At 32.2% G+C, this 12,209-nt stretch overlaps 1 protein-coding gene across 3 annotated transcripts in view; it reads right to left on the reverse strand.

Moving 5' to 3' along the window:
- Window positions 1-217: 217 nt before the first annotated feature.
- The window catches only part of LOC106868481 (uncharacterized), a 72,056-nt gene continuing 60,064 nt past the window's right edge, over window positions 218-12,209 (reverse strand). Inside the window, exons 15-18 of one of the 3 annotated variants that reach the window (XM_014913768.3) lie at window positions 10,767-10,959; window positions 9,344-10,218; window positions 4,443-4,501; window positions 218-3,784 (exon numbers count right to left, since the gene is read on the reverse strand). In XM_014913768.3, the coding sequence (XP_014769254.1) occupies window positions 3,230-3,784; window positions 4,443-4,501; window positions 9,344-10,218; window positions 10,767-10,959 (1,682 nt within the window). In that variant the 3' untranslated portion in view covers window positions 218-3,229. Of the gene's footprint in view, window positions 3,785-4,442; window positions 4,502-9,049; window positions 10,219-10,766; window positions 10,960-12,209 lie in introns of all 3 variants that reach the window. The other 2 variants (XM_089356093.1, XM_014913767.3) reach the window with 2 other exon arrangements.

Here is a 12,209-nt window from a genome sequence, read left to right on the forward strand (position 1 = left end):
CACACACATCTCTGTTTTATATATAGTATAGATATATATACATACATACACACATTCTTTCTTCCAACACACATTAAAAAGTAAGAAATCCATTTTTTTAGTATAATTGCTTCTGTCTAATAATATATTCTTCTAGTTATTCATTCTAAAAAGAACTTGGAGTCTCACAAGCTATAAAAGAAATGAAGACAATAGAAAGAAAAACAAAAAGGATGAATTTTTCATACTATACTTATTTATTATGTGTCTTGAAAGTATGAAGAAAATTTTTGGAGTATCAGTTAATGAAAATATTCTAGTTGATAAGAACAGATTTCTTGATTAAAATCTTAAGCAGAAACAAATAATTAGTAATGTAAGAATTTGAGAAATTTGAACAAAAATTAGTGTTCTAAGTCCATAAATTCTTAAAAAAATTTTTTTCATTTTACAGAGAAAATACATGGAAAATATTACAAGTGAATATTCAAATGAAATGAGTTTGTAAATGAATATTGGTACATCTTATTTACAACTACTTTCACACACTACTTAAATCATTACAATCAAGTGGATAAACCCCTTGAAATGATCAACCAAGGTTTGCCCTAATTAGTGGTTTTCTCAGATTCCCAGTGGGTGTGGGGTCTTTTTTTTTTGTATTCAATGTACACTTATCAACTGGACAAAAGTATATTATTCATTTATATCATAGGAGGGACCCGCCCCCCACTGCAAATGTATAGAATTAAAGATAGGGTAATTTTTTGAAGCAGATTTCACTACACCCAAAGATTTTATATATTTATTTTAATATATTAGATATTTGAAATACATTCTGTCATAAAAGAAATATGCCATCTGATTCATTTAAAAACATCCAATCAAATGTTGGTTATTAGAACCAATTTTTTCAGGTTACATCATCTATAATTTAACTGAAGGAAATTCAAATATATATCACTCTTTTCTTCCAGTTGACTAAATAAAATACATTGGAGCAGCATTAACTATAAATATTCAGGAGAAATTTGCTCCAAAAAAGTAGAAAAAGTGAGAAATTTATAAACACTGTAAAAACAGACTTAATATAATAACTATATATCAGAAATTTTAAAAAAGGAACTTAAAACAAACTTATTCTTTATACTTATTAGCTGGGTTAAATATTTTCCTTCAATTTTTTTAAAACTGAATCTTTTTAGAAATTATAGATGTTAGTTCGAAAAATAGAAAAAACTGATGCAACCAACATTTTGTTACAAACAGCAAAATTTGCTCCCTTAAAGTAGAAAAAGTGAGAAATTTATAAACACTGTAAAAACAGAATTCTCCAGCTCTGTAATTACCACAAATTTCTATAATAGAACTTATGTTAAGTATATCTATACATGTAACTGAAGAATTGCTAGCCCCATTTACACCCTAAGAAACTCATATCTAACACTACCCCATATACTAATTGCCTCTCCAAAATAATGAAATAGAAGCACCTCATTCTCACACCAACCATCTCATTAAAGGAATGAGATACAAAGAGAAATAAACAGAGATACTTTCTGGCTGATGTCCCGTTTTCCAACAATATTGTATGGCTGGTCTCAATATTCAATGAGAACTTCTACATGGTTGCTCAACACACTGAAAACAGCCAAATCTTCTTCAAATCATGCCCTACCATTTTATATAAAGGATATATTGGATAACAAAATTCATAGATAAATAATCAAAACTAGATCATTAATCATCAATTAGGACTGGCCATAGTTTGTTAGCTTGTAGAGTTGAATTCATATCCTCTCCTGGCTTTCAACTTGGACCAGGATGGTCTTTATATGGTTGATTTACATTAGTTTTTTAGCAGGCAGACACTATATACACCACCTGAAGACAAATCATTCAGTGTTGTCCAACAATTCAATGCTTTATGAAATATCCATATCCATATTATTACAGTTGTTTTTGAAATTTGGATAAGAGTGAAAAAAATTACTAGCATAGATATTTTTATGGCTGAACAGGTTTTGCAATTTTCAACAGGTGGAATAGGATAAGCTGTGTAATATGCCTTTGCCCTAAATTCATGACATAACTGGTATGAACCAAACATACTTTTGGCCATTCAGCCAGTTTCACAAAAAAAACAATTTAGTTATATATTCTGAAACTTATATCAATTTTCTTCACTAAAGTACTCTTATGTGAATACAAAAAAAAAAAAAAAAAAAATTTCTTCTAGATAATCCACTGAGATGATATTTTCAAGTAAAATATACCTCAAAAAATTTCATCTACAGAATTTAACAATTTCACTCCCAACATACCCCTAAAAATAATGTAAGAGGCAGTAATAAATTTTCTTGGCATTTATACAAAGATACATGGGTTACCATATTTATACTGATTGATACTTCTGAAAAGGAAGATAGAGAATCTCTCAACTAACATAGCACTTAAACAAAAATTAAAACTATGCTTATATTTTGGATAATATTAGAGATGGCTTCTTTTTCATTAACAAATGTGTTTGCAAATAGCTCTCAGTTTTATTACACACAGAATGTTAATTATCCAGTCGTTGATAACTTCACATTCAATTTCCTCTCAAAATATTATTCATTATCTAAATAATTATATATTCAGTTATCCATGAGATAACTCTAGACCAAAAAGTATTTCAAAGTAGAAAGAAATTACTTCTTTAAAAAGAAGAATGTTAAGTTTCTGGAGAAAATAATTTAGAAAGCTTTTAGAAAGAATTAGTGAAATCTTATACCAATAAAAGTCTTAAGGTGGGTAAACTTATGAGAAGGTTTTTAAGAAATAAAATAGCAAAAGGGAAAGTATTTGATGAAAATAGAAAAATAAATATATTTTCATTAGAAAATAGAATTATGTTCTAGTAATTAATTTTTTTGACAAAAGTATAAATTTTCCAGTTATTAGTTCAGAACTAAGGGGGGGAGAAAAATTTTTAAAACAGTTTGCTGAGATTCGATGTAGTAGATTTTACATAGTCATATGTTTCTCTGTGGTTACTGCCAAACTTCTTCCATATATGTATGTTGTTTGTGTAAAATGTAAATGAAAGTTGGCTTTAAATTGCAGAAAATGAAATGAAGTCCAATAAATGTGAAAGATAGGATTAGTACACTAAGCTATCTCTACCAGTAGAGAAGAAAATTCATTCATGTGGCAGTGTCTATCACATAACAGAAGAAGTCTGGATTGAAAATGTTTTCTCTAAAGATCAAGTGCAAGGTTTAAACCGACTCATATAAAAGTCACAGTCTTGACAGTAAACTTGTCCTTGTTGAACTCCTTTCTTTTGACACAAATTGCAAAAAGGACCATTAGTTAGTTCAGTGGGGTCTTCACTACTAGAACTGCTGTCATCATCCCAATCATATTTTTCATTGGTGCTCTTTTCCTTCTGATTTATGTTTGCATCATGGCTTGTGTACATCTTATTGTTTGGAGCAATCATTGCAATATTATCAGCAAATGTCACAGATTTACGTGGTCTAGAGCCTTGTTGAAACTGGTGCTTGCTGAGTGCTGGTTTTGGTTTCATTGTACTTGATTCTGACTTGCTTCTAACCCTAAAAGACCTTCGCTGAGTAAGGTTACCATTGCCATCTACAGAATCTGAAATTTTGTTAGTGACATCATATTCAAACTTTGAAGCCAAATCCTTGACACTAGGTCTGACAAAATCTTCATCATCACTGGCACATAACCTCTCTGAGATCAAATTCTGAGAATTAGCCAAATGAACGAAAGTTTCACTATTACTTTCAGAAACCTAGAAAAATAGAGGAAATAAAAGCTTTCTTTAAAATTAATGTAAAGTAAATAATTTACAAGTATACAACTCAGCAAAACTTAAAAGTTTGAAGACTATAAAAAGTATTTTACAAATTCACAACAATGAAAGAAGACTGACATATTAAGCTTCCTTTGATATGCTCTGTAAATAGAAATCTCAATATACTATTTAATAACATTACAGTGAAAAATTATGAAGTGTTTTTGTCAATACAGAATACTATGGCAAGATATGTTGTAATGTTCCATCTTTATCAAACAACAAGCTGACCCAGACAAGATTTGAAAAAAAACCCCAAAAAACTTCAATGTGATCTACTAAATTATGTATTTATGTAGCTATTTCAGCTTGAATTAATATATTATTGGGACTTCTGAAAACTGCATTCATATACTGTATTTTCAGACTATCAGATTCCTCTAAGTAGTATTAAAAGGAAGATGAGCCCAAAACTGTAAAGCTGTATGTGGTGACCAGTAAGCCAACAATATAAAACCTCAATTGGCAGCTTTTATACTTTGTTTGGATATCTAGCCATAAAAATACCTAAATCACTGCTTCCATCTCACCTATGGAGAATTAAAAAACATTACAAGAAATCCAAACAACAATATCTAAATTGCTATGAACTAACCTTTAATGCAGTATTTTTAGTAGCTGTATCAGCAGTGCCATTTGTAATTGAAGAGCCATCTGAAAAGGAGGGAGAAAAATATTGTATTAATTTCTTTTATTACATTAAAAGTTAAAAAGTTTTTTGGTGTATTTCTGATGACAGAAACAACTTACCCAGTGCTTGGAGACTTAAGGGTATCTCTAATAAAATCCAGTATATAAGCTATGATATTGAAACTGAGTCCTCAGTGCAATTTCTTTGAATATTTGAAATTGTTTCATTTTGCTTGTTGAATGCAAGTAGGAGGGGAGGGAGGGGGTGTTTGTTTATGTTTAATATGCTAGATTAAGCAGAGAACTGGATTTGAATGGCAGCTAAATCCTCCCTTACCACACAATTAGTAGAAGTTCAGTATGTATGGACATTATTACTTATACAGTGTAGTCAACACCAACTCAAGATTTGGTTAAAGTTGCTATGATGATATAAATGATCAATATGACCAAATATACATAGAATACAAGAATAATGCTCTAACATATATTAAGCAGTATTTAAGAATACACTTAATTCAAATCTTTGGACAGCTTTTAAAGGGGCAACACATTAGCTAAACATCAACCAAGTTTTTATCTCTAAAAATAATTTAAAGTAAAAGAAATAAAGATGCATTTTATCTGCAAGATCTGGTACATTTAGGTACCCAATAATATTTGTATAAAATTCTAAGTGTGAAAAATTAGTTTTAAAATATTAATTTTCACTGTATTTTAGTAAAACCATTATCACTGTAACTATAAATCAACACTTTTTTTTTACTAAAAGCAAAAATCTTAATTTCTTTAATAGCAAATTGGTAAAAATAGAGAGTGTAGTCTAAGTAATTTAATGTCTTTAGTATCATCTCTAAATGTTCTGAGTTCAAACACCACCATCTGAACTAACTACTTTTCAATCAAAAATCCCAAACCACTAACAAAAATGCATTTTTGCCAACATAAAAAAAGACTAATGATATCTACATTTTAAAGAAAATTCAATGTTTTTCAATTGCAAATCTCTGTAACTCCCCAGTGATTGCTACCTAAGGGTTCCACTTGTAAACAATGGGACTAAAATAGAAACAAAATACACCTATAACAGTTCACATCATCATTTAACGTCCGTTGTCCATGCTGGTATGGGTTGGATGGTCTGATCAGGGCTAGCAATCTGGAAGGTTGCACCAGATTCCAGTCTGATTTGGCATGGTTTCTACAGTTAGATGCCCTTCCTCATGCCAACCACTCCTAGGGTGTAATGGGTGCTTTTACATGCCACCAGCATGGGTGCCATTTGCATCACACCAGTATCTCCCACAGCTGCAATTTTACTTGGCTTGATGGGTCTTCTCAAGCATGATATAATGCCAAAGGTTTCGGTCACTCACCATTACTTCCGTGAAGCCCAACACTTAAAAGGAGCTTTTCACATGCCACTGGCATCGGTCACTTTGTTTCCATGAGACCCAACACTTGATAGGTGCTTTTTATGTGCTACCAGCTTGACGGGTCTTCTCAAGCACAGCATATTGCCAAAGGTCTCAGTCCCTCTTCATTGCCTCTGTGAGGCCTAAAGTTCAAAGATCATACTTCACCACCTCATCCCGTGTATTCCAGGGTCTATCTCTACCACAGGTTCCTCCACAGTTAGAGATCGGCACTTCTTTACGCAGCTGTCCTCGTCCATATGCATCACATGACCATACCAGTGCAGTCATCTCTCTTGCACACCACATCTGATGCCTAACTTTTCTCTCAAGATTCTTACACTCTGCCGAACATGCACATCCAGTGAAACATACTGGCTTCATTTCTTTCAAGCCTACGCATGTCCTCAGCTGTCACAGCCCATGTTTCAAGCCGTGTAGCATAGTTGTTTGCACACAAGCAACATACAATCTGCCTTTCACTCTGAGGGAGAGGCCCTTTGTTGCCAGCAAAGGTAGGAGCTCTTTGAACTTTGCCCAGCCTATTCTTCTCACAGCTACGCTCTCTGAGCATCCACCTCCACTACTAACTTGATCAACTAGGTAACAGAACCTATCTACTTCCTCTAGCTTACCCCACTGGCAGATGATAGAGTTTATTTTCTGTACATTTTCCTCTTCATATATTTACATTATCAGAGTTGAGAAGAGTTACCTCAACAACAACTACCAGTAATAGTATTATACCTAATAGAAATAACATTATGCAAATCAATAGATTAACAAATACCATATTCAAAAGGATAATCTTTCAGCAAACCAAGCCGAAAGACTGTCTTTGATACCCTGTTATGACTTGTTCACTTTACTTAGAAAGCTCATGTTCTTGGGAAGTTACAAACATCATAAACACTTCCTTCATGCACTTTAACAATTCTAATATCACTTTGACACATTTGATTACAACAAAACAAAAACAAAACATTTGGTTATTTATAAGATTTTCATATACAAACCAATCAAAAAAGTACAGAATCATCTCTATTCCTACTGAACATTATGATTTTAGTTGATATTATTTGTAAATCTTGAAGAGTACAGGTAGTTTTACACCTGTAAAACAATGATTGTTGCAGTGGTGCAGTAACTACTGTTATGGTAGTTTAACAGTTTTGAAAAGTTTGGTTATGGACTAGCAATACCGAAACTGCATACTAATTACAATCATCATTGTACTTACATCTACTTTTTCCAAGTTGGCAAGGGCTGTATGATACTTTTTGAGGCAGTATTCTATAGCAGGACAACCCTTGTTTTTCACACAAGGCACTTTAATCAACATCAGTTCATAATGAATTGCAGCAGGGTATTTTATAGATGGGAGATGTGTCTTCCATTGAAGTAGTGTCAAGAGATGTGGATACAAACACATAGACATGACTGGTAGCCAAACAGTTATCTACCAATTTCATTCACAAGGCTATATACAGTAGAAGATATTGCCCAAGATGTCTTTAATGTACAATATCAATCACACATAAACAGTGTGTGTGTGCTTTTATTTATACACCAAATTTGCTGCAGGTTATTAGCTGGGATAGCTTGCTACACAATGATGAGTGTTAAAGAACGTCATAGACCAAGCAAGACAACCCACTTCAGATTGAATCTGAGAGTGGTAGATACCAATATGTCATCTTTATTATAGCTTACCAATACCACGTGGCAAGTTGTCTCATCTGGTCTATGACATTCGGGTGTTCTTTTAACACTCAGTATTGTGTAGGAAGCTATCCTAGATGCTATCCTGCATAAATGCATATAAACAAAATGTACATATGCTATGTATATGTGATCGATAATCTTTACATTACTAGAGCTGCTTTTAATTAATAATTCAATATATTTATCAATTATCCAGAGCATACATATAAAAATGAATAGGCTGTATTCCTTAAGTACAGAGAAAGTAAATTGTCTGAAGTGTGTCCTTTCTTTAGGTTACTGACTAAAGGTAGAAATTGTAAATATGAGAAGTGAAATAATTTAACTAGAAGTCAAATTTGTACTGCACACTCAATTTGCTGAGAATAGGAACTTACTCTACAAACTTTATAATGTTTACCATATTTTCAAAAAAGCTGTCAACATTTTCTTCTCTAGAAATAAAAATTGTATCACAACCTGACACACAACTTGATCCCTCCTCTGTCTTCTAGTAACAGTGCTTATTCCTTTCGCTATTACACTAGCCATCTTTTTCTAATTGTTATAGATATGCACAACAATTTATTTTACAAATGAACTGTAATAGTGTGTTTAACCAATACAAAATATAGTTTTAATGAAATATTTTTTAAAATTCCAATAAATAAAAAAGTGCAAAAGCAAATTTAGTGGTTTTGTTAATGAATAACTATGTATTAGCATAAATTGTTTATTAGTTTCAATGAATTAGTATAAGAATTAGTATAATATAAAAATAATAACAGATATTAAATAAATTACAACTAGCAATAAAATATGAAGAGAAATTTAGTCAGAATAGAAAATTATGAAAGGTGCATGATGAGAAATATTTAAGAATCCCTAGGAGACTTAATTCATATTGAGACAAATGAAAGAAGTAAAAATTTCCATGCAGTAACAAAAACTGATGAATTTCTATATGAAAGATGGTAATTGATGGTAATAGTAGTGATGATGACCACTGTGGTGGTGGTGGTGCTGCTGCTGCTGCAGGAGATAGCTACAATGATGTCAGTGGTGATGAAGATAAATAAATAATATACTAAGTAAGAAAAAAAAAAAACCAAATGCACTAGTCATAGATTGTAATTTATATTTGTACTGTTCACTCTGTCTTTGGGTCAGCTACAATCCAGCAGATCTACTGATCAAAAGGCATTCCAATTCCAGTCAAGGAATCCCAATCTTTGGTTCAAATACAGTGCATCTAAAACTATATTATCTCAGGCATCTTTGTAAAAAAAAAAATCTATATATGTATGGTATATACATGTGAATGTACAGGTCATGTGTCTGAGATTATTATTTTCTATTTATTTTGCTGTTTTAGCACAGATGAAGAAAAAAACCCCCAGAAAATGAAAGGTTAAGAAGCAGAGGATTATAGTTAGTAACAAGCATTATATACCTGACTTATGAAAGCATGCAGTTTGGAAGCAAGCATCTGCCAGAGGTCTGTTATGTCTCACAGTTGAGAAGATTTGGATTCTCTCATTCTTTTTACCTTCTATTGTTCTACTTTGGAAAGGAAGTACAAAGCTATTTTCACTATAGTTTGGTTTTGTTTGTGCAGTATTAGTTTTGAAAACAGCGATAGCACTAGGAGGCTGGCACGTAGATGGTACCACACTGGGTGTGGTCTGAGCTGTTGCTAAGCTACTTTTTACAAAATGAGAAACTGTTAAACAAGAAGAAAACCCACTTGTATTTGATACCACATTTGTCCTTGTTCCAACATTAGTTTCACTACTTTCTTGACCCATCACTGATTTAAAAGATTCCACAGAATGGTTAAAATGTGAAGACTGTGGTGTTGTTGATTGCTCAGGTTTGACATGGCTTTCATCAGTATTTCTGTACATGGTCCCTGAACCATGTTGGTATGTTCTTGTCTCACACTGAGTAATAGTTGGAGTATCTTGTCTGTAAGGTCTGTTCATAGCAGGAGAATTATTTTGTCTTCTAGAGTGGAGTGTAGAAATAGTAGTTACTGCTGAATCACATGATATAAGGCTGTTAGCTGAAGAATCAACGGAATCTGATCGACTGTGAGGTTGTGAAATTGTACTTGAAGGTCGTGTTTTGTTTAAGTTACTGCAAGAATTACTCATGTTACTGTTTATTTGAGAATTTGGAGAAAAGGCCTTGCAGCCAGTGCTCATGTAAGAAGACATAGAATTATTTTCTTTGTTCAGTTGTTTCTGTCGATTTAAGAACATTTGGTAGACTTCAGCTTCCTGGTTTAACACTTTAGACACAATTTGTCTTGGTTTGTTCTTTGGTAATGTACCATATACATTTGCATTACTCCAGCTATCTACAGTTTCAGGTAGTTCTTTTCCAACTTCTCTGCTAGCTACTGAAGACATTTTATATTGTAGCTTAGAACTGTTTTGGTTAGAATCAGAAAAATGTTTCTCTAAACACTTGTCATTGTTAACTGATGCAACATGCTTTTGTTGTTGATAGTTAGGACATGAAATTGAACTAATTGATGTGTTCAAGTTATCTTTCTTATTACTACAAGAGGAGGAAGAAGAGCTTCCATTTGATGGCAAATGACCAGCCATGCTATTCCTGGTACAATAAAAAAGGAGAAATTAATAAATCAAATAGGCAAGACAAAGGCAGATAAGAAGTAAAAAAATGGGAGGGAAAATTTAGAACATGAAAAGAATATTTCATCAAGAAATCAAGATTACATGCTTTTCAAAAATTTTGCATGCATTTAGCTCATACAGAACAAATTATATTTAAATTTATATAATGCCTCAGAATAACATTCATCAGATATATATTACACAATTTTTTCATTATACAATGCAAGCACAGGAATATCAAATTTCATTCAAGTCCTGACATGTATCTATTTAATTAGCTCACAATAATAATTAATCAATAGTTCATACAAAGCAAATCAATATTTCCTAAGAAGTTTTAGCTTTGAATTTTGATGACAAATCATTGATTAATGAATTTTAAATGATCAAATTTTCTAACTACTTGTTAATAAAAACTATTTCCTAGATGTTCTAATTGCTGTTGACTTTAATCAAAGATAGAAAATTTTAGTCAAAATTTTGGAAACTTAAGATGGGAAAGAAAAGAACATTGTAAATTCTTGCCTAATTTTCTCCGCTTGCATGCTTTCATCAAGTGATGGCCCTACAGAACAATGAGCAGCTGCCTGTTGCTGCTTGGTGCTATACTTGTTGTATAGAGATCGCCTCTTCAACACACAACAGTGCAGTTTGTTTTGCATAAATACCACTGATTGATGAGGAATATTTACCAACTCCAAAATCTGCTTGCAATAACCTGTGACAAAAAGAACATAAAAATTATTGTTTTCATCTTCTACCTTTGATAATCTCAGAATATTTTGGTGAAACTAAAATACATTTAAAAATGTTGCTTTCTAATGAGTAATCTTATGTTTTAAGAAATGAGGAACTGTAAACAAAATATGTAACATACAAGACTTACAGATATAATTATTTCTATTTTATATTCAGCTGTTGAGATGGACAAGAGAGCATTTCTAACTGTCAATATCACATAAGACCTCTTTTGAAGAAGAACACTGAGCTTTTAGTTGTCTTGCTAATGTCTACAATGTCTACATCTCTTACTGATATATAATGTTGAAATATATATGTAATGAAAATCACTTTGAAATCTTGGTTTTGGGTTCAGTCTCAGTGCTCCATGTTTAGCAAATATCTTTTACTATAGCGCTGGACTGACCAATGCCTTCTGAGTAAATATGGAAGATTAAAATTGTGCCAAAGGTTATCTCTTACTGTTTGACAACTTGTGTCCCTTGGTGTATATCCTTAGCAGTTTAATAAAAATAGACAAAGAATAAGTACCAGACTTAAAGTAGTGGGTTTGATCTGGTTAACTAAACACTTCAAGACTACACCAACATGGCCACAGTCCAATGACTATACCAGTTAAAGGCTAAAAGAATGAGACAGGCACAATTTCCTTTTACCAAATTCCACTGACAAGATATCTGTCAACCCTACTCTGTAGTAGCAGGTACACTTGCCCAAGGTGCTGCTCAGAGGGATCAAACTTGAATCCAATTGGTTGCAAAATGAACTTCTTAACCATAAAAACATGCCTGTACTGATGCCATCTGATATCAGTTCTATTTCTATTCGAGTTACAGAGCTGATCAAATGGTAGAATATCAATAAAAATGAAACATTAAGTTTGGTGTTAATGATTATTGATAATTTTCTTTTGTTAGACTGACTGCCAACATTAATGGTGTGATGAGTTACCATCTGCATTTTATAAAGAAAGCTATCTATTTCATTAGTAAAACAAAATTCATTTACTAATACATTTTGTAAATACTTCAGTCTTTGACACAAACCTCCTGTACTACATTTTAAAATTCATTGGTATTATCTGACAATACTGTATATTTCATATTTATTTTCCAGTTGTTTCATCACTAATATGCCTTTCATCTTCTTGCAAATCAATGAATATAACTCGTTTCCACTCACTTTGCACTTTGGGAGATCACTCTGATACTTCATCATGACTATGTT

Source organism: Octopus bimaculoides, chromosome 1 (genome assembly GCF_046866305.1).
Source record: "Octopus bimaculoides isolate indiv1 chromosome 1, ASM4686630v1, whole genome shotgun sequence".
NCBI lineage: Eukaryota > Metazoa > Mollusca > Cephalopoda > Octopoda > Octopodidae > Octopus > Octopus bimaculoides.